At 43.0% G+C, this 23,837-nt stretch overlaps 1 protein-coding gene across 1 annotated transcript in view; it reads left to right on the top strand.

Annotated features, from left to right (window-relative positions):
- The window catches only part of LOC109640038 (complexin-2), a 29,636-nt gene extending 8,845 nt beyond the window's left edge, over positions 1–20,791 (top strand). Inside the window, exons 2-4 of the mRNA XM_069531953.1 lie at positions 8,666–8,821; positions 14,979–15,154; positions 15,604–20,791. Of these exons, the coding sequence (XP_069388054.1) occupies positions 8,791–8,821; positions 14,979–15,154; positions 15,604–15,801 (405 nt within the window). The 5' untranslated portion in view covers positions 8,666–8,790 and the 3' untranslated portion in view covers positions 15,802–20,791. The remainder of the gene's footprint in view (positions 1–8,665; positions 8,822–14,978; positions 15,155–15,603) is intronic.
- Positions 20,792–23,837: the final 3,046 nt, after the last annotated feature.

Genomic DNA, 23,837 nt, shown 5'->3' with positions numbered 1-23,837 from the left:
ATCGGTGATATATCGCCTGCTTCCTCCCCCTCCATCCTCCATCGCCTGAGGGGAGGAGCGGGGGTGGGGGGGGCGGTCTGCAGCCACATATACATTACGAGGTCGGAACAGTAGCCTGAGTCAATGAAAGATGTTCGTATGATATTATTGGACCTTTTCTCTGCATTAGTGTCGAGATTATGACGCTGGAATCTAACGTTAAATATTTATTCACTGGCCTTGAATTCAATCATCATTTAACATCTGGAGATTTAAATCCTCTCATGACACAGAGTGTAAAACAATGTTTATTATAACCGTTGACGTTTATTAACCAGCCGACTGATTTTAAAACCATCGGATCCTCCAGCACGTGACTAACTCTTTATTTTTCATCCATGGAACCAACCAGAGCTTTAGAGCTCAAGTGATTAGTTAATTAATGAAGCAACATTTTTGATGATTATTTAATCTCAGAGGATATTTTATTAAATATTCCTCCTTTGAAAAAAATGACAGAATCATATTCTGACCTAAAATGATTATTAATCAAGAAAACAAAAATAAAACTGATGGTTCAATTCCTTTAAATAATAATAAATCATTATTAAATAAGGAAAATGAAGATTGATGGACAGATGCAGAAAAGGGTTGAGCTACATTAATAAACTGGATGGATGGATGAAAAAAGAAAGGATGGAAAAGCCAAACGGAGATGGATGGACGGATGGATAGTTTGAAAAAAGGAAAGAGATATATTTGAAGTAAACTGAATGGATCAATGGAGGAAAGGAGAAAAGGATAGAATAGCTCAATGGAGATGGATGGATGGAAGAAATATGAATTAGGCGATGGATGAATGGATGGATGGAGAAAGAGGATAGGATGGAACTGCTAAATGGAGATGATGGATGGAGGGAGGGAGTGATGGATGGATGGTGACATTCAGGATCAATGTAAATAGTAAAATATCAGCAGATGATTAAATGTCAGCGTCTCTGTTCGTGGAGAACGTGTCGCAGGATCTTTTGTCTTTTTGAATCTTTTGTCGTCCGGTTGAATGAGTTTGCTCAGAAAATGTCACCAGCTGTTAGAATCAGCTGCTTTTATACTAAACGTTAATTATTATTATTTTCTCCTCACTCCGCTCGTTTGTTTCTTTGTCTCTGTGCGTCATGAACTTTGAGCTTCGTCTTGAAGTTTGACTTTCGCTCGGCGATGAGATGCTCCTTCACATGAGAGCAGACTTGTGGATTTGTAGAATTGAACCTGCAGTTCCAGTAACACTCAGTAAATATTTTAAACCCGACATCGTTTGAACGTTGTCTGTCTGATGAGGCTTCATGTTAAGATGAAAACATGTGAAGCACACTGTGGGTCTTCTTTCAGTAACTTCCACTTATATAAAGTCTTTATTTAAAGTTTAGGTTTAAAGCAGCTGTTTCATGTTTCTGTGTGAATGTAAAAGAATTATTCACGATGTCCAGACGCCCCGCCCCTTGCTCCGCCCCTTGCTCCGCCCCTTGCTCCTGATTGATTGATTAATTGGTTGATGGATCGATAGATCGTCCGAATGCTTGAATGGTTTAGTTAAAAGGCTCACGAGGCCCCGGGGCCCGGTGAGGTCAGGGGTGGCTGTGCTTCACCTGAAACAAAGAAGGAGACAGATTTATAACAGAGACCGAAAACACTCAAGTGAGATAAACAACGAAATGACCACAAAGAGACAAATCCACGTGACTGACCGCTCGGAGCGTGGGGGAAGTTTTATTTGTACATTACAGGTTTAAATGTTGCATTCAATCTGAACAAGCAGGAACATAATTAAGACAAAGATGAAATTTGAATTAAAAAGAAACTTAACCGGGTGTTTATCTTCACTGGAGCCTTGATTTCTTTGATTGACACCTTCATGTCGATCTGTCTTTAATGCGACAGTGAGTCTGAAGGTAAACGGAGAGACTGAAGCAGGATCAGGTGACCGACACAAATATAAACATGAGGATTCCGGGGCTTGTTTTCCGCAGGTTGGCTGGATGCTTTGTTTATTGGCTGAGCAGCGGCGCAGCTCTGGGACTCGTATTGATTTCAGTGTTTGTCATGTGAACAGATGGCAGAGTGAACGCTACGTACCGGAGCAGCTAATCGCTCCATTAATTACATCATATTCAACACAGAGGGTTTCAGCTGCAGCTCTGTCGCTCACTTTCTCTTTTCCTCTTCATCTCATCGCTTCTTCTCCATCATCATCATCATCACCTACAGTCGTAGGTCGAGATCCGCCTGTGTGCTCAGATCCCTTCTAACTTTTTCTTAGGACCACTGAATTAAAAGGATTCAACGTTTGCTTCGATTTTATCTTTTAATCTGAAATGAATAGATTTTAAATAATCCAGAGCATGTCAGTGCAACATAATTTAATATAGCATTTTATTGATTCAAGGAGAAAACACATTGTCCATCATGTAATTTGAGAAAAGACAGGGTTGGTTATTCATTTACAGAACGTGGCTAAGAATGAATGAATATGGAATCTCAAGGGGAAACTGGTTCCTCTCATTTCTCATTTATATTTAAATGTTAAAAAAACAACAATAACCCAAAAACACACGATGCTTCATGAGCTAATTCTTTCTCTTCAGAAATCAAATCAAACATCGAAACCGAACCAAAGAAACCATCCGTCACCGCAGAGTAAAAACAGGAAGATTAACCAAATCAACAAAACGCCAAGAGGTGTAATACAAAGTTAGAGAAAGAGACAAATGACCAAAGAAATAAGCAGCTGAAAGAAAAGGCAGACAAATAAATCCACCACACATCTCATCAACATCTGGATTCTCCAGAGGGTCTCGAGCAAGTGCTCAAATAAACCAAAATATGTATTTTTTAAATGTGTGACATAATTCTGCAGGAGTCGAACGTGCGAGTCGGTTCGGTCACTTTCAAAGAAGAGAGATGAAGTGCAGTCATGTATCCCTCCTCTGCCTCGCAGTCTATGCTGAGGGAATAATTTATCAGCGACTAAGTCACATGAATAAATAATGGCCCCGGCGCTGCCCGGCAGATCTGAGAGCGAGGCCCCGGCGTGAGCAGCTCATCATTAATTCATTCGCCAGGGTCTCGGAAATGTGTTTTCTATCTTTGGTGACTTTTGCATCATGAATTCCGCACAAAGAGCTGCAGGATTTCAGCCTCGGGAAACAAGATGGAGGATGTTTGTCCACATGTTTTCACTACGCGTGTGTGAGAGACTTTATTTATTCACGTGTGAACTGTGGAGAAACGAGAAAGTGACGTAGGCGAGGTGATGCAGGAACAAACCTTCTGAGGAGAAAGTTTCCTCCTCCGCTCCCTGAGCGTCTGTCCTCTGGAACTCTGGTGAGTGGGTTCGACCTCCTGTGAGGAGACGTGACCGAGAGTCACAGCTTCAACCGTCACAGTCACTTTTTCCTGAACTTGTGGATCGGGCTGAATGTGAGGATGGGTATCAGTTTCTGGAACGTTTCCTGTCAGCGCCTCAGGAAGGTGGACGTGTTGATGATGTTTCTAATACGCGTTGGACGTCTGCATCTTCAGATGTGAAGAGACAAAGTCCAACTTCACTCCAACCTTTTCTTGCGTTTTGTTACAGCAGCAGCTCTTCTGGTTCAGGAAGCAGAGGATCATGGGTAATACCCAGCGTTCAGTTGTGTTTCAGCTCAGTTTGTTTTGTAGAGGGCGCTGCCGCTCAGTGAAAGCTGCTTTAGGTGTTTTGATCAGAACAAACCTCTGAATCTTTGGTTTTAGTTTCTTCTTCTTCTTCTTGAACCAGCTGATCCAGAACATTGTAATACCTGTCGTCCTGTAAAGCGTCTCTGCTTCCTGTTCGCTGACGGATGGAGACGGAGCTCTGATGGAGTCGCACTGACCTGGTGTGAAAACTGCTCCTGTCACGGATCCGTCGTGGTTCATTCATCCAGCTCGTTGTATTGATTTACCCGTTCAGGTCCGGCCGAGTGTCCCGAGGGTCAGCTCATCAAGCAGAGGGCGAAAGGCTCGCTGGGGGCGCTGTGTGTGTGTGTGTGTGTGTGTGTGTGACCGACCTCTGGTTAAAGGGGACAGGGTCGTTTTACCTGTGATTTATCTTCTGCAACTGATTCTCCAAAGAATTGGACGTTAGTCTTCGTGTGACGATAGAAACCAAACCTGAACTAAAGCTGCGTTCAGGTGCTCCTCGGATAGTTCGGTTTTCTTCTGACTTTGGTTTGTTCAGGTGCTTTAAAGTCGTGGAAGACGTGTGTTGTATTGTTGAACGTGACTTGATCGCCTGCTTTTACAAACTGACCGTTGATACGCAGCGCGTGAATTTAGAGTCCGCCACGCTGATGCGTGTATGATGCCAACATCTCGTCACGTCATCTCTCCAGCCTGGAACTCGTTTCTCGAATTATCCCCGACACCACATCAATGCACCATTAGCTGTTTGGGTGGAAGTGAAGTTTTGCATGTTGACTCATATGTTGGGAGCATGAACCATGAAACAGACAGTTAATGCAGCGTGAGGATTCATTCTGAAGCGTGAGGATCAGGAAGTGAGAACAAACGGCTTCAGGGTCGATGACCTTTGACCTCGAGGAACTTTCTTAAAGGACCAAACTGATCTGTTTTGTTTTCTCCTTCGCCATCTTGGTTTTTTTGAAATCAGAATCAACCATATTTAACGGACTGCCACCTGCACCCATTGGACGGTGCTAGCTGTCAATCACATGTCAACCCCACCCAATTATTTGACTCTGATTCGACCATAATTTAACCTGAAACTTGAGATCGAGGTGCTGTAGTGTTAAATGCAGCAGTTCCTCCTGGTTGGATGTTAGAATCGACACTGAGCCTTTTAAAGAAATGAAACTTTATGAAGCTGAGAGGCAACATAGCAGGAGCTAGAGGCGAACCACTACATTTGTTTTGTTCATGTGATTTTCATCAAAATAAGAAATATATAAGTTTTTCCTTCATCATTTTAAAAAGGCAACATAACCTATTGGATCCAGTGTTCGCTGCTCCTCCTGTAATGGACCTGTCATCTCTGAAATCACACACATTTAAAGCTTTAATCTCTCTCTCTCTCTCTCTCTCTCTGTCTTTCTTTCTTTCTTTCTTTCTTTCCCTCCCTCGAACACATTTCCTTCGCCTGCTCTCATTACCCGTCTCCGGCCGTGAAACTCGGAAACAACTTCCAATTAACTGGATAGGATCAGCGCGCCGTCCTGCCCGGCCCTGATAACATTATCCCACATCACGCACCGCTGCCAGCGCCTGGATTATGAAATTAAAAAAGAGAAGAAGAAGAAGAAGAAAGGGTGGTGGAGGATGGAAGGTTGGGTGCTGGGGGATGGGAGCAGAGGGGTGGGGGTGGAGGGGTTGCCCTTGGGTGCTGTCAGTATATTTGGCCCTTTGTGAATGGGAGGGGTTACGTAAGGTTTTAAAGCTTCTCCACTGTTATCACCAGAATGGAGGAAGTTCAGTGTGGTGGCGAGCGGCTTCTGCTTCCAGGCCGACGCCACCGGTCCACTGATAAGCTCTTACGTAACCAGCTTCCTGGATCCAGATGTAAGCGGAGACAGGTAGCGACGACGTGATGAATTATTCCCGTCTGTCTAAGATGAAGCACTTTCCGAGGAGATGGTGGTTTCCATGATGTCAGAGACGTTGATGTGATGATACCGGGGGGGGGGGGGGGGGCTGCTCTTAAAATCCATCACGCTCACTTTATTTATTTTTTAATGATGAAAGAAAGTCATCAGTGTCGACAGAAATATTTCTGCTTCCTCACGGTGAATCAAGACATGAGTCCGAATTTAAACTCAAACCAATAACAAGATGACATTCAAAAGAAAATGTTTAAATATATTAAAATCATTTTCACCATCAAATAAAATAAATGAGAGCGTAGTTTGTCGTCCTGAAGTTCAGTACAAGTGATCAAGTGAGTAAATCGAAAATCTTTAATTCAGGGTTGATGAGAAATTTAATTTCTGATGATCTGAACCTCAAAAAACCTTAAATATGTAAAAACATTACTTTATTTTACATTTTCCGGAGCTAATGTCTGAAAAAATCCTTCGTGACACAAGAGTGAAAACAGTTCATTGTCACATGTTGTAGAAAAGGGTGTGTGTGTGTGTGTGTGTGTGTGCGCGTGTGTGTGCGTGTGTGTGTGTGTGTAGTTGGGCTTGTATTGTGTGGCTGCTTTGTACACGGAGAAAAGAACGAGAGCTAAAGCAGCAATAAAAAGAGGAAGGTGGATAATTAGTAAGAGAGAAAGGACGGAGAGATAACAGACGTCAAACAGAGCGAGAGACAGACGACTGACGGGGACATAAAACAAGCTGTTGCTGCCGGTCGGAGCAGAAAAAAACAGGAACCAGGTTAAAGGAGGAAACGAATGATAACGTGAAGGTTTAAAAGTGAAGCTTCAAGGTTGATGCTGAGCGTTTTTCTTCTCTGGTGAATTCAAAACAAAATTCAATGCTCAAGCTAAAACGAAACATTTGAATAAAACTCGTGACGCTTCCTTTATTTGAAGAGAAAAGCTCCAGCACGTGATCTGAAAGTGAAGAGGAACAAATTCAGAAAAAGAGTCAAGGCTGCAGATTCACTGATTTCTGATAATTGAGGATTTGTTTTCACGGATTGTGACTCTTAGTGTCAGGAGTGTGTTTCTGTGTGTGTGTGTTTCATTCTCTTCCAGATGGCAGAATATTTCCTTTATTCCATTAGCGTGTCCTTGAGTCTGTTTCTGTAATGATAACAGAAATGTTCTGCTGCCAGGCCCCACACACACACACACACACACACACACACACACACACACACACACACACACACAGACACACACAGTGGAATACAACCTTGCCTCTAAATGCATCTGAAAGAAAACCCCTTCTTTCACATGTTCTCTGTTGCTTTCTTTTCGTTTGTCATCTCAAACATGTAACAGCTAAATGAGGAGTGTGACCGTGACCTCTGACCCCTCGGAGTGAATGCTGGGATGTTTACAAAGAGAAATGTGAGAAAAGAAGAGACGCCTCCTCCGCTCCCTTATCAAGAGAGGACAGAGACGTTCTGTCTCTTCGTTTCTGTTCCAAGTTTATTTTGTAGCTTTAAATTATTTAACATGATTTTCCTCAAACTTGCAAACATAACGAATGTTTTCACATCGTTTGTGGGAATAAAAAGATTTAGATTTATCATCTTTAAGTTTAATCTAGTTTATTACATCTAACTTCCAGTATCAGCTTATGTGTAGATGTAGAAAACTCACATTTGACAAACACACAGTTCACTCCGCCCACACAAGATGAAGTGTGTAGCGTTTGTGTTTCTCGTATTACGCATCAGAAAACATTTGTGCTGTTAATGAGATCTTGTGTGTGTGTGTGTGTGTGTGTGTGTGTTGGAAATGAGGTGCTTCACCCCCTGAAGCGCTCGGTCACAGTTACAAATGGATCGTCGTCCCGCTCGGGCCTCGTCTCCCCTGTCGTCCTCTCAGAATAAGCTGCGCAGCTCAATCTGCCGTCCGTCCCCGTCCCCATCTCATCCCGGCTCTGTTCACCGCCGCCAAATATTGGCGTGTAGCGAAATGACACCGGGACGCTCGGTGGGAGGAGAGTGGGAGGGATGTGCCTCGAAAATGGAAATGCTGTTCTGGTTCGCCGGCTGCAATAAATGTGGAAGATTTCATCTGACAGCGGTGCAGGAGAAGAGTTTATCAGAGGGACACTGAGTGTATACAGAGGCACAGTGCATATAAACCAATAACCACACTCAACCACAAACTGTAGATGAAGATGTACGACGCTTCTCCGCTTCCTCCCGATATATAAAATATCCTGAAAATTAGCATAAAGAGTTGCGGTATTAAGTTAAATCTGACAAGAGTGTGACTTGTGTAACTTTTAACGGGACCAGTGAGGTGCAGTTTGGCTGATGTTTGAATATTTAAGTAGTTTGGTCCATGTCTCATCTGCTAACATGGAGGAGGGGCAGGGTTTATACTGCAGCCAGCCATCAGGGGGCGATCATGTCAGTCTATGTGTTTTGTACATTTCAAATCCAGTGTTTTACGTGGATGTGGAAGCAGGAAGTACGATGACATGCGGAGATTCTCTTCACAGGGAGGAAGTGACTGTCGGACTTTATGAAATATTGATGAGCCAATATGGATGTGACTTGGATTTGCTGCAGAGAGGATATAAGAGCGCACACAAGCTGATTTCTCTGGACATACAGAACACGTGTGGGTCATGCATGTTAGAGAAACACAATCATTTCATTTTGTCATGAAACATTTATGGGCCGTTGGAAACAGAAGGCGATCGATCCGCTGCTCTTGAGTTACAGGCAGACGAGGGACCAGGCCTCGGTATTGATTCAAGTGCTACAACAGGATTCCTGTCACGGGGGTAAAGCGTGTTAAGAAGATCCTATTATCTGTTGTTTTAACCTCAGCGTGATCCGCTACCTCCGTCCAATACCACATGTTCCTCCGGAGATCTGTCGATTTATTGAGAGTCTCTGTTACGTACAGGAAACACTTCCTTAAAGCAGGCGAGGCGACTGAGTGGTTACAACAGCAATGAGTCTTCACATGATTATAGTTTTAATCACTTAGTCATATTATTATAACTCTCTTGTCTCTCAGGTGCAGCAGAGTCGCAGAAGACGCTCCGCATCACGACAGAGGAAGAGGAAGATCTCCGGCCTGGTGGCTACATGCTCAGCTCTCTTCGGCTCTGAGAACCACAACTGTACCGATCAGCTGGAATCATGGATTTTGTGATGAAGCAAGCGTTAGGTGGTGAGTACGATGACCGTCTCCTCCTCTACGTTGGAAAATGAAGCAGCGAGAGGCAGCGAGAAGCAACGGTTCTTTAAAAACAAACAAAATGAAAGAACCAGTTCTTTGGTTGCTACGGCGATATCCTCGAGTGAACGTCCCCGTGGTTCAAACATTATGTCGTCGGAGGTGAAGACTGCAGCTGCTGCCTCCAGTGAGAAATCATTCTAAAAATGATTTGACTCTTTCAATGAAGAATGATTTCTGTCTCTTTAAAAAACAGAACAGAAATAATAGAAAGTTTTATTTCCCCGTGTTCTTCCTCATCCGTCCTGGTTTTCATGGGCGTCCCAGGTGACCTGTACACTGAGTGACGCCGGGCTGGACCCAGAGAGAGCCACACAAAACAGGATGACTGTTGGAGTGAGTGAGTGAGTAAGTGGGGGGGGGGGGCCTCCAGGGGCCAGAGGTCAATGGCTCCTTAAATCAAGCCTCATCTTCAGATTCACTCCACAGAGAACATGACGTTATCGGAAGAGTAGAAACGACGTAGATATGATGTTTAGTGGGCGACACCCCTGACGTTATAGAGCGAGTGAGAATCTACCAGTGGAGTCGCCCCCTGCTGGTCAGGTTTCACTTTTCTGTCGTCCATCTCTCTCTCTCTCTCTCTCTCTCTCTCTTTTCCAATTTCTCCACCACACGCTTCTTGCAATTTTTTCTCCCCCGTCTTTCTCCATTTGGGTCCGACTTTATTTTTTTTTTCATTTTCCATCCATCCTTTCTTCATCCTCACGTTGAGCAGTGCACTCTGGGATCTCACCATTTATTTCAGCGCCTCTCTCTATCCCTCTTTCCTCGTATCCCTTCATCGCACAGCCTCCAATTACTTTCTACTGCCCCCCCGTCCCCCCTCCATCCATCCATTCCAGGTTGAAGTGTTGTAATTTACCTCCCGTGGAGGTTCGGTCTAGTGCTGTGACCTTTTCTTCTGGAACAGGCTGGCATTTATTTCACTGGGACTCAGCTGGTCCTCCCTGAATATATGTATACAAGCAGCCGCACACACCAACAAACACACACATGCACCGAGGGGAAGGACACACACACACACACACACACACACACACACACACAGATGAGGTTTGATTTGTGGTTTTCGTCTCGCAGGACATTGAGGACATTTTGAGATCCAGTGTCCTGACGTTGACGGGTGTTGTGTTAAGGTGGGCGTGTAACAACAACCCTGCAACGACCTTTATTATATGTGTGTATTGTTTTATTGATTTTAAAACGAAGTGTTACTCAGGTAAATGTTTTTACCTCTAAACTCGGTGGAAGGACGGGACAACGGCCAAGAGAGAACGAATATTCACAGGTCCTGAAGGATCTGACGCATGTAGAGGACTGAAGTTTTTGTGTGTTCAGTTCCAAATAAAATCTAGAGAGTACCTAACGAATACGACTAGAAAACCATACCTCACCAGTATGTGAGCGAGAACATGTAAAGTAAACTTTAAGGCCTTGTTTGAATTTGTTTGGGAGGGAAGTCGTCTTAGGGTCCAGGAAAACAGAATATAAACAGAATATAAACCGGACTGGTCTCATTTACGATTAATGGGCACACAAAGTCTTTCCGTCCAATTTAACTTCACTCATACTTTTCTTTAATTTACCCCGACACACACACACACACACACACACTAATATCATTAGTTGTTAAACACCCTCTGACTGTTCCAGCGGTGCAGACTGAGCTATAGATTATAGCCACAGGCCACAGATTGCATTTACTGGTTGTTTAATTAGAAATCGGATTCATCAGCGTTTCCATGTTGTGTTGAATTAATCAGCGGTGGAGCCACAGACCTGAAGTTCTCTGCAGCGACTATGAATCATGAGGTTGTTTGTTTCAGAAACTTTCATTGAGTCCAAATGACTTTGGTGAATCCCTGAGTTTTCATCTGAGCCGTCAACTGGTCTAAAGAAGCTCTAGTTGAACTCGGAGGTTTGTGTTTGGCAGTTTTACTTGTTGAGGTTTAAGAACAGAGGATGTCGCACCTTGAGGTTAATATAAATTAACTATTGCTTTACAATCCTAGAATTTGTTATTTTCATATGAGATGTAACTTCGGAGACGAATCCCATTTTCTTGTCGACGCCATCAAAATATTTATTTTGTTCCCAAAATGCACTTCCTTCCTTTTCTGACATTACGGGGGAAATCAAACGTGTGAACTTCGCCTTTTTCTCATAAAGAAAATCAAATGAAAGATAATATTGAGATAATCTCGGGAATATCTGCGTGAAGTGGTCCAGACCAGGCGGGCGGAGCTTGGCGTTTCATTTCCTGTGCAGGCGAGGTGAGGACGGCGAGGACGCTGCAATAACAGGAAGCCACAGGCAGGTTGATTAGTTGACCAGAGACAACGACACAGACACAGTTTCTAACGCTCGAGAGCACTTCGGCAGAACTGTGGCGTAACCAGGAAACCGTCCAAACGTCTGATCGATGTGGCTGAGTTTTCACCCAACGCTCGTGAGTCTTATAATTACACAGTGGAGGTCGTCCATTAGTTAAATGAGCTCCATGGTTTTGTTGTTTTAAAAGTGCCGTGCAAATAATGATGAGGGTTAGGGTTAGTTATTATTATTATTTATAATTCCCCCTAAAACTCTATTTCAGTTTTGTGAAGTTATTTGTTTAGGTGCAAAATGAAAATCAAAAAGAAAATTGTCCAACAGATAATTTTGGCTGCAAATATAATTAAATTTCTGTCAGGTTGTCTTTTACTAAAAACGGTTTAATCTTTAATAGAATCCTGTCACTTCATTCTGTTTTTCTCTTCTTCTTACATTCTCTCCATCTCTGTGTAAATCTCGCTCGCTGCTCCAGTGGTGAAGGGTTCAGTGGCTACAGATTTGTCTGTGCCCAGTTTGCTCCGTCAGAAAATACAGAAAATGCAGCATGTGGTCGTGTTTGATTTTGCTCGTACATCCTTGTTATCGCTCTTCCAAAGCTTCACTCAGCCTAAAGTTGCTCAGTTATACGTAATCGCAGGTTTCGCTCTCACTGTTGTCGTCTGAGAATTGTCATTCTCTTCACTCAGCTTCGACCAAATCTACACCATCAATCAAATCGTATCCACGGTAACTCTCCGCTGCCGAGTGTTTGTCTGTTTGTGCGTCTGTTAAAGCGTTTTTGTAGGAGCTGCTATTTACCCATAATGCCACCATATCTCCGCCTCTTCAGATCCAGAGCCTTTGTGTATTAAAACCTCTTTGGCACAAAGGCGCAGCCCACGGACGGACTGAATGAAGTAATGAGCGACTGAACGCACAACACGAGGACTGGGGCCGTTTGAGCACTTAGACTTGAATTGCTCACCTTTGTCTGTCGTGCAAATCTGTCGGTTGGCCTCTAATGGACGGAGGGAGGGAGCGGAGGAATGAGACGGTCAAGGGGAGGAAAGAGAAGGAGTGTGTGGTTTTGTGGTGATAGAATTGAAAGCTGGAGAGATGAAAGAGAAAGGAGGGGAGTAAACGAGTGGAGGAGGATGGGTAAGAGGAGAGGAAGATTAATCAAATTAGAAATTCACTTCAAGTAAAAGGGAAACAAAAACAGAGCAGGAGGGACGAGTAGAGGACAGACAGAGGCGGACGAGGGGGATGGAAGGATGGATGGAACATGTGAAGGGTAAAGACACTGGTGGGTGAAAGACTAAATGCTCTACCTCTCCTTTTTATTTATCATCTGTCGTTCCTCTCCGGTTCAGTAAAATCACCTCATGTCCCTGGATCCCAGTCGTTTGGTTGGTCGCTCAATCATCTGGTCCAGAATTAAATTATCATGCAATCTTCAAAACACATTCATGGTCTGACGCCTTCATGTCGTATCGCTGCAAAAGAGTTAAAGAGTTCAAGATAAAGTTTTCTGCAGAACTGTAAAATGTAGTTTCAACTGATGCTTAGATTGTGTGTGTGTGTGTGTGTGTGTGTGTGTGTGTGTGTGTGTAACCTCCATATGAGTACACTTGCCCTTTATGTGTAAGAAAACACACATCTATGCATAATTCAGACACATGTGTTGTGTGTCTGACTGTGTCAAAACAAGGAAGCCCCCTCAATGGACAGTGTGACCTTAACCCGGCTCCCCAGTGTGTTCAGGGAAACATTTCTCCCCCCCGCCCCCGACGGCGAGCTAATTTGTCATCATCAGGTTTGCTGCGGATGAAACGACGCTGCAGGGCAATTAGCGCCACTGCATGAGTGTGCTGCAGAGCGACAGGGACCATCACCCCCGGGCTCACAAACCCATGAAGGAACCCGTGCAGTCCTTAAAGCCACATTTCATCAGAGCAATTCACCCAGAAATCTACTCCTCCGACTCCGCTTTCCTAATCGAGAGCTATAATTCAGGTTTTTACAGCCACACAACACTGAACGACCACAATATACGTCCCAGGGTTGAGAGGCCTGGAATCAATAGCAATGATTAAACCATTAATGTTTAATAACCTTTTTAGTTCCCAAGTTTCTCTTTCAGTCGTTAACTGTTTCGGAACAAAAGCCAGACTTCTAGAATTCACGACAGATGATCAGTTGTTTCACTTTACAATTGATGTGCTGAGGGAGGAGAGTGATTTACAGGTAAGGTATGTTTTACTGAGCCAATCAGAAAAAATGTTTAAATTCACACATAACATATAGAACAATAGTGCACGTACATAATAATTAACATGCTTTACACATGTGGAGGTGCACGGAGGCAGTGTTGAGTTTATCCAATGTTAAGATGCTGGATCTCAAAACTGCGGCTCCACACCACGATCACTGAAGTTGAAAACAGTAAATACAACTTTAATTTCTGCAGAAATACATATTTAGAATTCTTGAATTTGAATAGACTCTCTGATGGCACAAAGAAAGAACCACATGACCACAGGTTTAAATAACTTTGCTTTTTTAAGTGAGCGAGCCCCTAAGAGTCCGTTATAGATTCAAGAAAACACACAACTTTTTATATCCTTTCCTTTCCTCAATCACTCTCCTCACATACTGAGCAACCATTCTGGTGGACGGTGAACCAGGCTGCCAGCCAGGCTCTGTACTCACCAGAGCCCGAGAGGAAGATCAATACCCAGATGAAGTTTTCTCTTTGCTCTAAGATCCATAATTCATACTCTCTCAGGTGGTCCTGTATTTACTATCGACCACGGGGAGGTAACAACAGCAATATCGATAGGCCAGAGGGAGTCTCTTTCACATCGAGAAAACAGCCTCGGTCTCACATAAAGAGGTGAGGCCGCGTTAAGAGCAGAGGGGATAGTGAGAGAACCGATGTGGAGGTCCAAGACCCCGGAGCCTCCAGCCAATCAGGCCCTAGATTAAGGTTGTGGGAAACACTGTGATAACCTCAAAGCTGATTCTAAAACTGCTTGTTAGTCCAACCAAAGCAAATTCTCACATTTGAGAAGTCGATTAAAGTGACTCATTATTTTAGCCAAAAGTTTCAGTAACTCAATATCCTGTTTCGGCGTGTTCTCCATTTGCAGTGACCAGATTCTCTAAAAGCTTCTTACATCACTTCCCTAATGCTCATGTGCCATAAAGTCATTAACCGTGGTGCCTGAGTGCTGAGGTTCAGGTGCAGCTGACAGATGGTTGACGCCGGACAGAACAATGTGTCTTCCTCTGTCTCTGTGGTTCCTTGAAGCTTTTCCAATTGGCTCGTCTCCTTTCTTGTTTTTCCAAGACGCCTCGCAGATCTTCAGGAAAACCCCTGCTGCCGTATAATCCCCAAAACTGCTAACGTTATGTTTTCATAGTGGAACATGACAGTGTCCATGGTCGGGTGTTTTGATTTATGAGGTTAGCTAGTCCCTGACAGAGGGAATAACTTATCTTCACTTTCAACCCCTCGATTTGTATGTTTACGCGTTTGCATGAGTTTTATCACACGATCTTAATGTGACCGAGTCTGATTGTGTGAAATGAGGCAAACGTTCTTTCTCTCCAAGGAACTACAAGTGCTTGAGTGCCCATGAGTGTAACACCCCCAGCCACTTATTTACGTGAAAGGATCGACAGCCTGAAAATACATCAAAACTTTTAAACCTGAGTTGGCTGTAGCCCAATATTCCCAGAGTGGAAGGTAACTGCGGTGTCTTCTGTCCAGGGGCCACCAAAGACATGGGTAAGATGCTGGGTGGGGAGGAGGAGAAGGACCCGGACGCAGCCAAGAAGGAGGAGGAGCATCAGGAGGCGCTGAGGCAGCAGGAGGAGGAGAGGAAGGCCAAACACACCCGCATGGAGGCAGAGAGGGAAAAAGTTCGGCAGACCATCAGGGACAAGGTAAGAAATCGCTCAGAAGTCACTCAAATACAGATTTCTGCCTTTTCGAATGTCGGACCAACACAAACTAAGGGTTCCTGAACTTCTGAGAGAGTTTTGACGCTTCGGTAAGAAGTTCTTACTCGTATCACAGAGCACAGTTCTGGATGAATGTCACTTAAAAAGCAGAGGACGGATGCAACCTCATCCTTTTCAGTCATCTGTCCATACGTCCCATTCTTGAATATGAGATCTATCACAATGAAATTTCAGCACATCTGGTGCAAATGTCCACTTGAACTCGACGAACTTTAATGGTCAGAATTTGGTGGACAAAGGTCAAACATCTGTGACCTTAACAACGCTTATTTGGCCACAATTGAAGAACTGATATCCCTTCACACTTCTCATTCAACCTTCATTCCTTTCCTAGCTCTTGTCCTCATTCTGTGCTCTCTCTCTCCGTTCAGTATGGGCTGAAGAAAAAAGAGGAGAAAGAGGCGGAGGAGAAAGCAGCAATGGAGCAGGCGTGTGAGGGCTCCCTGACACGCCCCAAGAAGGCCATCCCAAGAGGCTGCGGAGACGACGACGAGGAAGACGAGGAGAGCATCCTCGACACCGTCCTCAAGTATCTGCCCGGACCTCTACAGGACATGTTCAAAAAGTAAAAAAAACCCAGAGAAAAACAAATCAAACAAACCCTAAATTCAGGGTCCAGTCCGGCCTGGGCTGGGCTGTGGGGCAAAGGGAGGAGGGGATCTTTGTGTCAGGGACTTTGGGATGAAGGGATGAAGGTTTGGGGGCGATGAGAGGTCGGGGGACTCGACCTGACTGTTGAGCGTAGATCTGGGGCATGTAGAAGTCATCGGGAGGGGGGGGGGGGGTTCTTGCCAAACTGTTAGAGGCTACTCACTGCCTTTCTAGAAACCGTTTACGTTCTTTTTCTACTCCTCGACGATGTTTACCACAATTGCCGTACAACCTTTCAACTGCCACTTAGCACATTTCCTACGATTAGAAGTTTTTTTTTTTGTCCTTTCCTCACTTTTGTTTAACCCAGTAGGATCAGACAATTTGATTGGTTGTTCATCATCTGTTGCCAAGCGATGGTGACCAATGGAGGACAGTATTCCCTTAAAGACGGCCAGGGGACATTTAAGTGTTCTTGCCTCTGTGGTTTTTTTTCACTACCACCATGTTTTCCAGTAGATGGAGCATGTTTCCTTTGTTTCAATGGGTGTTTTCTACTTTTATGAACCTAGGTCTTTATATTAATATATATATATATATATATGAAATCAGCATTTGAGTTTTTAGGACATGTGCCTTCATATCACCTCCTCTTGCAGAGGGATTGTAAATGAGGGTTTCATTTGAGTCAAACTCGGTGTACAGTCGTCGGTAGCATGTAGACGCGTTCAAAGATACAAGATCGGACACTTTTTGATTTGGAGGTTGGCTAGCTAACACATCGGGGTTTCCACAGACATCTGGAAATTCCAGACAACGTTTTTAAGGCCTCTTAAAAAAACATAATTCACTGGCTCCGAGCTTCCAAAGATCTGTTTGCTGAAGAAAAAAGTTTATCTCCTACTTCCACCTCTAGTTTGTCCAAAGCTAGACATTCTGAGCGTGTAAGCTAGTTAGACTTCCATCCTGTTAGAAAAGTTAAATTTAGTTCTGGATCATGTTCAAGAACTCTTTTCAATTTACGAATTTTGACCCAAAGTATCGTTCATGCAAGTAAACAACTCTTTTACCTTGTTTCAAACCCTTTGGCCCAGAAGTTACAGATTCAAGCAGCTCAAACCGAGTCATCGTGAGTTCAGTGTGGTTCCCATAGACAATCAAAGCATCGGCCACAGGGAAACAGTCGGAGGAGCTGGTACTGTACGTGTTGTCATTTCTGTCGCACCATCTACGATTGGTTAAATGTCGGTTCTACATTAAGCACTTGATTAACTGTTGCTATTAAGTGGCTTTTAATTTTAACTATTCATTACCGTTTTCTGTTTTTCTTCGTTACACATGAATGCAAACGTCTGGGTTTAATTTTCCTTTTTGTGAATGTGCTGCCAATTTATTTACATGCAAAAAAGGGAAAATGTGATTTTATTTCCGGTAACTTTTCTCCTCATCTTTTAACGCATAAGTTTACTTTGACCGAAGTTCATCCACATCGAGACCAAAGAAATACTGGTGAGACCTTTCTATTTCTTTCGTCGTCACCGAAACTTGGACACAGGTGCCGAGCTTGGTTTTTATTGCATGTGTGAGGCGTGTTAGGAGAGACGCAGCCCGTACAGTGTGTGCATGCATCCCAAAGACCACCGCTAAACTAAAACCGTACGCGCCTGTTTCTGCAAAAGTATTCCGTGGCTAAAAACGACTAGAAAATCAAACAGTAGACTAACTGGTCCTTGTGCCGACGCATCTCACTGCCTGAAGAGCTCGTTAAGAGCTGATTATATTCTGTATCCTGCATCTCTTAATCCAAGGAAACATCTTCGTGATTTGTCCGTATATTTAAGTATATGTGCTGTACATGGAGACGATCTCTATTTAGTGAAGCTACCTTCATGTGTGGAAATGTATTGGTAAAACAACGCATGTTGGTTATTCCTCAATGATCCGGTGGCTTTTCAGTGGTTAGTTATGCGACGATGAAAACATTGTTCCATGAGTTTGTAACTTAGAATAACTTTAAAAAGACTAACGATGAAGTTGTCAGTATCATCGCAAGAACATTTCCTTCTTTTTCGTTTTCTCGCTCAGATAGGACTTTTCACTAGACAAGCCATATTGTTTAGATTGCAATAATTTAAAATGACAAAAAGAGAATATTTCAGCATTGAAAGTTTTCTGTTTCGTTTGTTTTCTGTATAAAACATAGACGTTATCCGCGTATCTGTTTGTAAATCCTCAACATTCTTGTATCTTTAAACATGTATACTAACGTATACGTAAAGAAAATGTACGTAGAAAGGAGAAGCCATTGTTATAATTGTCTCAGTGTACTACATGTACTGTAAGTGTGTGTGTTTATACGTGTGCGTCTTTCTACGTGTCCGTGATGTGAGACCATGTCGTTGATTCATATAGTCCTGGTTTATACGACGTAAATGTGTCTTTGAGCTACTCGGTGCACAGGCGGAAACTGGGGCTGCACCCTGGTTGTGCCATGTGTCTAAAAAAAAAAAAAAAATACTTAACACATTCCTTTCAAATGTTGAGCATGCGTATGTTTGGTAGAGAAGAGAATACACCAAGTGTCCAAAATATTTCCTGTTTCTGTGGGAGTCTCCAGGCAACAGAATCTGTGCATTGGATCCAGAAAGATCGGCTGTGCTGCGATGGGCTCGTTGAGCGTTCAGGGTTCTTCAGGGTTTAGGGCCGTGATCACACAGGAGCTTGGTTTTCCAGATTTAAAGTTTCACGTGTGCTCGTCACTACAACAAACTGTAACGAGACGCAGTGTTTTTTTAGTGGCTGTTTGCATTTCCTCAAATCCTTCGTCTTGGTTTTTCGGTTACTCCTCTGACCGAAGACTGTCGTCCCACCGCTACAACAACGATCCAACCACTTGATCTCAGCTCTCAGTTTATCAACCTGCTGGTCAGAATATTTGTTATCCAGCTCTCCGTGTATTTTCACGAGCATTAATTCCAGTTCCTGCAAAACCACAAACGTCTGACGAAAGGTTTTCACGGTCACGTCGTCAAACCCCTGATGACTTATTTTGTCTGACGTGAACAGTGGTCGTTCGGGACCTTTTGTAGAAGCGACAATATGGCCGACCCTCTGTGATCACGGCCTGAGGACATCGAGTCTGAGATTATTAATCGAGACATTTAATAAGAAAATGGGGGATGTGCAATTAAAAAACAAAGAATTTAGATACTGCGTTACTTTAACCTCATAAGAACTTTTCTCCCTCTGCTCATCATGGATACCTGCGTTAGATGAATGCATGAGGAGCAGCCCCATCGCATTAAATGGTTGTCGTGCAGAAAGAGAGATCAGTGCAGTTTTCTTTCTTTGAGTCGTCTGAGGAGAATCACCTCGATTTATTAATTGCATCAACACGTTCCTCTTGCACCCGAGGCCAGCGCATGAAATGAGCTTTTCCAAGCCTTGTATCCTCCCACCTGCCGGAGCGGAAAGGTGAAAGGGGACATAAATCCTGGACTAGTCTTAGATTCATGGGCCCTTCATGGAAACGACAGCCATACCTCCTCCTAAATGTAGAATAGTCTCTCAGCGGGACTCGTCTCGAGGCGTCGCAGCAGGTGAACTGCCTGAGAAAAGGGCTATTATCATGTGTGTGTGTGTGTGTGAGAGGTCAGCTGCAGCTCATCTGTGACGTGTCGTCGTCGTTACTCTGCTGCGTGAGATACTTCAGTGTGGAAAACTGTGTTTGTAGAGCGACATGTTCGTCAGTTTAGATGCATCCTTGGTTTAGTGTGAGACTAACAAGTTGTTTCTTTAAGTAGAGGTGATAAACAATACGATTTCACACGGACGTGTATAAACTGTATATTTTCCTAACACAGAGGCAGATGTGGGTGAATGATGAAAACCACGCGGGTAGATTTTGAAATGAACGGACATTAAATCATCAGATCTTGGCTGGTTTCCTCTGAAACGTTCCGACTCAACGGCTCAAACCACCGATGGGTTTATTTATTTATTTTTTTGTTTTGAGGGAAACTCGAGCCAAAGAGGCTGCAACTGAGAAACTGGATGATCCAAGCATCTTCTGTTGCCAGGAGCCCAGAAACATTCGGAGAAACAGGCTCAGAACTGCCGTTCATCCTCCCTCCAAAGAAAACAGGAAGCAAAGGTTCTCCGTTAGGTTTGGTGATTTTCTCACGAGTAGAAATATTAACACAGAAGAGTGTGTACTGGCAGTTTGCTAAAGATTGAATATATGTTTACTTGGTGAATTTAATGAAATGCATTGTGTGATGCATAGAATATATTAGAATAAAAAACATTTATCTTTCATCCATCACCAAACAAGACTTCACTTTCCCTGAACGCTCTGACGACGCCGGAACGTTTGCCGTTTAACGCCTTCCTCGTAAACTGATGAATATCGTAACTGCCCCGCTGAATCCTGCCGGTAGATCCAGAGGTGAACGTTTCGCCGATCAGCAGAAGAAGAAGCTCATTGAATACATTCCACTAGGATACGTTGAAACGTTACCACGGCAACGTTAAGGCGTCTAAGAAGTCAACGCTATCGACTAAACAGTGAAGTCTAAAGGTACGAGAGGTGAATAAAATCAGCCACCAACGCAGTGTTTGGGGTTCAGTGCCTGGCAGGGGTCCCTTTAGTTCGGTGTGCACACTGGATGATGTTCGCAGGTTTGCTGACGATGTGCGAATACATATTGAAAAAGGGAAAGTTTTTTTATTCAAGTTCCTTGAACTGAATCAAGAGGGTCTTTCTTTTTAATTCAGGGTGAAAATCATTTCAGGTTGCAGAGGTTAAGAATGTAAAATAATATGAGTTCTTTTGCTATTTTCTTCCTTAATTGCATGTCACATTCTGTATGTGGAGCCCGATCACTGTAAAACTGTCTCATCAATAGAAATGAATCATTCTTTTTGGAAATTAAATGCATAACACTAATAAAAGAAGGTTTATAAAAAGCTCACCTGTGTCTTTATTCTACACTTTACTCATTATACCGAAACACATTGATTCTTCATTGTGTTGAATTGGAATCGAATTCAGATCCAGTTCCTCTCACTGATTTCCCCTCCCCCCCTTCACCTGAGTCTCCTGCACTCACCTGCTCCTCGTTCCCTCATTAGTTCCTCTGTGTATTTATACCAGTCAGCTTCAGTCACTCTCTCCAGATGGTCTCGTGTGTTCTAGTCCTGTTCCTCACATGTTCACGACCCTGTTTGGGTTCTGAGTTCTCTGTTTGGGTTCTGAGTTCTCTGTCTGGGTTCTGAGTTCTCTGTCTGGACTGATGCTCTGGTTTTGATCCTCTTGTTCTTTGCTCTTGAGTTTGTCTGCTGTCGTGCTCGTGGGTTCAGTTCTGTCCCCGGTCGTCACACTGGTGAAGCCTCGTGAACAGACGTCAGGCTGCAGAACAAACCACAGACTGAGACCAGATTCTTTGTCTTTATTTGAGTCGTATTGAAACTAGTGAAACTTGTTTTTGTCAGGCTGTAATTATGTTTTTAGTTTTCCAGATATCTTTATCTGTGATGCTTCATAAATAAACATCCATGAATACATTTGAAAAATCAATGAAGCTTCACGACTTGTTCAAACTTCTGTCAACGTCTTCCAGTGAGTTGTCAGTACACAGCTTTCCAGCTTTGGATTATGGGTAGTTTATTATTATTATTGTTTTTATTAACTTTTCTAAACTAAACAAATCAATGAGTTGAAAAAACCATTGACTCGTTAAATAAATAGGAATTATCTGTGTTTAATAATTTAAATTCAGATTTAAATGTAAAGTTGATTTAACACTTTCTTCCTGCATCAGTACGTCAGAGACCATAGTTAGTTTGTGTAATAGGGAAACACATTCGACTGAGCTGTTTAATTAAAGAAATCTTCTGTTTAATTAGTTTACTTCATCTTCCAGTGTGTTAATTAAGCTCCTGGTGAAAATATTATTCAGCTCAGCAAAGGCAGGAGGCCAAGAAATTTACAAATCCTACAAAAAAGCCTGTGTGTGTGTGGAGTCACAGTCCACTGCTCCTGTTTGAAAGAATAATTCAGCAGAACCATTGTCTGAGACATAAAAACTTCTCTCCTGCAGATTTGAAAAGTGTCTCTGCACAGTTTTTGGTTTGACCCTTTAATATTAAATTCATTGCATCGAATGCTAAATGTATAAACATGCTGGTTTCAACTAATGGTGATCCAAGTGGAGTTTACTGCAAATATTCCAGCTTGATTTAAAAAAAAAAAAAGAAGATCTGATCATTAGATTAACGTGTTTGTTGTTCTCGGTTTTTAAAGATTTAAGATGAGGACGTCTTTGAGGCCTTTGCCGGTCGGAAGATAAGTTAGCGAGAAACACACCAGTTGTCAGTTTTCTGTGCAGCACGAGGGTGAAAGTGACGACACGGTCGTTGTGAGAACTCGTTGTTCATTTGAATCCTTCATCACCCAAAAGAGAGCGAAGTGTGACGTTAATGTGCGTCTGTTCATCTCGATGAGAAAATGTGAGAAGCTGGTGACAAAGTTCTGTGATGAACAGACTTCAGCGACAGAGAAGCTGCAAGAGGACGAGTCCGTCAGGAACAAGACGAGTCTGAAACACAAATCTATAAGTTAAAGAAATATATCAGTGGTAAAAGTCTCAGTTTATATTTCTGTCTCATACAAAACCAACATTTAGTGTTTTTACCAAACACAAAACCAGATTATTGATGGATCTAACAAAGAGCAATCGTCTGAACATTAATTGACAGTGGGAATAAACAGGAGTTGCAGCTCTGGTGTTAAAAATAGACAGAAAATAGAGCTCAGCTGCACTGGGTCAAGTCCAGGAGGGAAAATCACTGACATTTGAAGTGTGAATAAAGACAGGAAGGAGGAAACAAGAGGGGTGGACGGAGGGGGTCCAGAGAGGGAGACAAGAGGGAGGACAGAGGAGACGAAGAGAGGAAGCGAGGTGACGGCTCCGAGTGGACACTGAAGAAATCTGATGTCTCTTGTAACGATTGCGACACAATGGGTCCAACTTGAACAACACAATTAGATGTTTTAGGCACAAGAGGCCAAAGATTTGTGCCGGACTCGTTCTGAGTTCACTGCCGTCACTTCAGAGAACAGGATTTACATTTAATGTGCTCGGTCTCTCTGTCTCTCTCCTCTCTGTTGTTTAACTGTTAATCAACTAATGAACTGACAAACTCACATGAACCATAAAACAACAACAACAACCACAGATGAATGAAACAAAAAACTCCACAAACTCCACAGTCGATCCATCGACGCTGACTCACAGGAACCTGAAGGTGAAAGAATTTCAAATTGAATAATCAAAACAATCCTGATTTAGTTTCTTTCTTAAAATATAAAAACCTTCAAAAGTTAACGAGTCGGTGATTATTATTATTATTATTATTACAGGTAGAGAATAAAGCCGTTGATAGTGTTAAACTCTGCTGTGTGTTTGTTTGAATGTAAAACAGTTAGAGTTGTGTGTTTTTGTATTTATTGATCCAACTTTAGATTCTCATCCTTCAGGTCATGATCCAGAATCTTCTCTTTGATTCGCTTGATTTTTCTTTGTTATTTTTTTATATATTTGTCACTCGTGTTGAAGAAATGCTTCAAAAAAGAACAAATAAAATGATCCTTAATACTTGTGACCTTATTTAGATGTTCATGTGACACTCGGGCAAGAAGAAGTTAAAGTATCATGAGGTTGTAATTTAGAAAGTACAATAAAACGTATATATGATGTATATATACACACAGTATATTAGTATTTTGCAGCTGCTGCTTGACTTTCTTGTTGAGACGCTGCCATCTCCTGGACATTGTGCAGCATCACAGGCTCAGGTGAAACCAAACAACAGAGGGAACAGTTGTGACCTCGGGCTCGGACTCTTATCAGCGGCCTGCAGGCACACGGCCAACGTCAGCCTGTGTTTCCACTGAAGCCGGACTCTTCCCATCAGGCTGAGAATCCTCCTCCTGCTGTAACATCGTGTGCCG

The sequence above is a fragment of the Paralichthys olivaceus genome, chromosome 9, assembly GCF_024713975.1.
Source record: "Paralichthys olivaceus isolate ysfri-2021 chromosome 9, ASM2471397v2, whole genome shotgun sequence".
NCBI classification, from domain to species: Eukaryota; Metazoa; Chordata; class Actinopteri; order Pleuronectiformes; family Paralichthyidae; genus Paralichthys; species Paralichthys olivaceus.
Note: the sequence above shows the minus strand (reverse complement) of the source record. Positions and strands in the feature narration are given on the sequence as shown.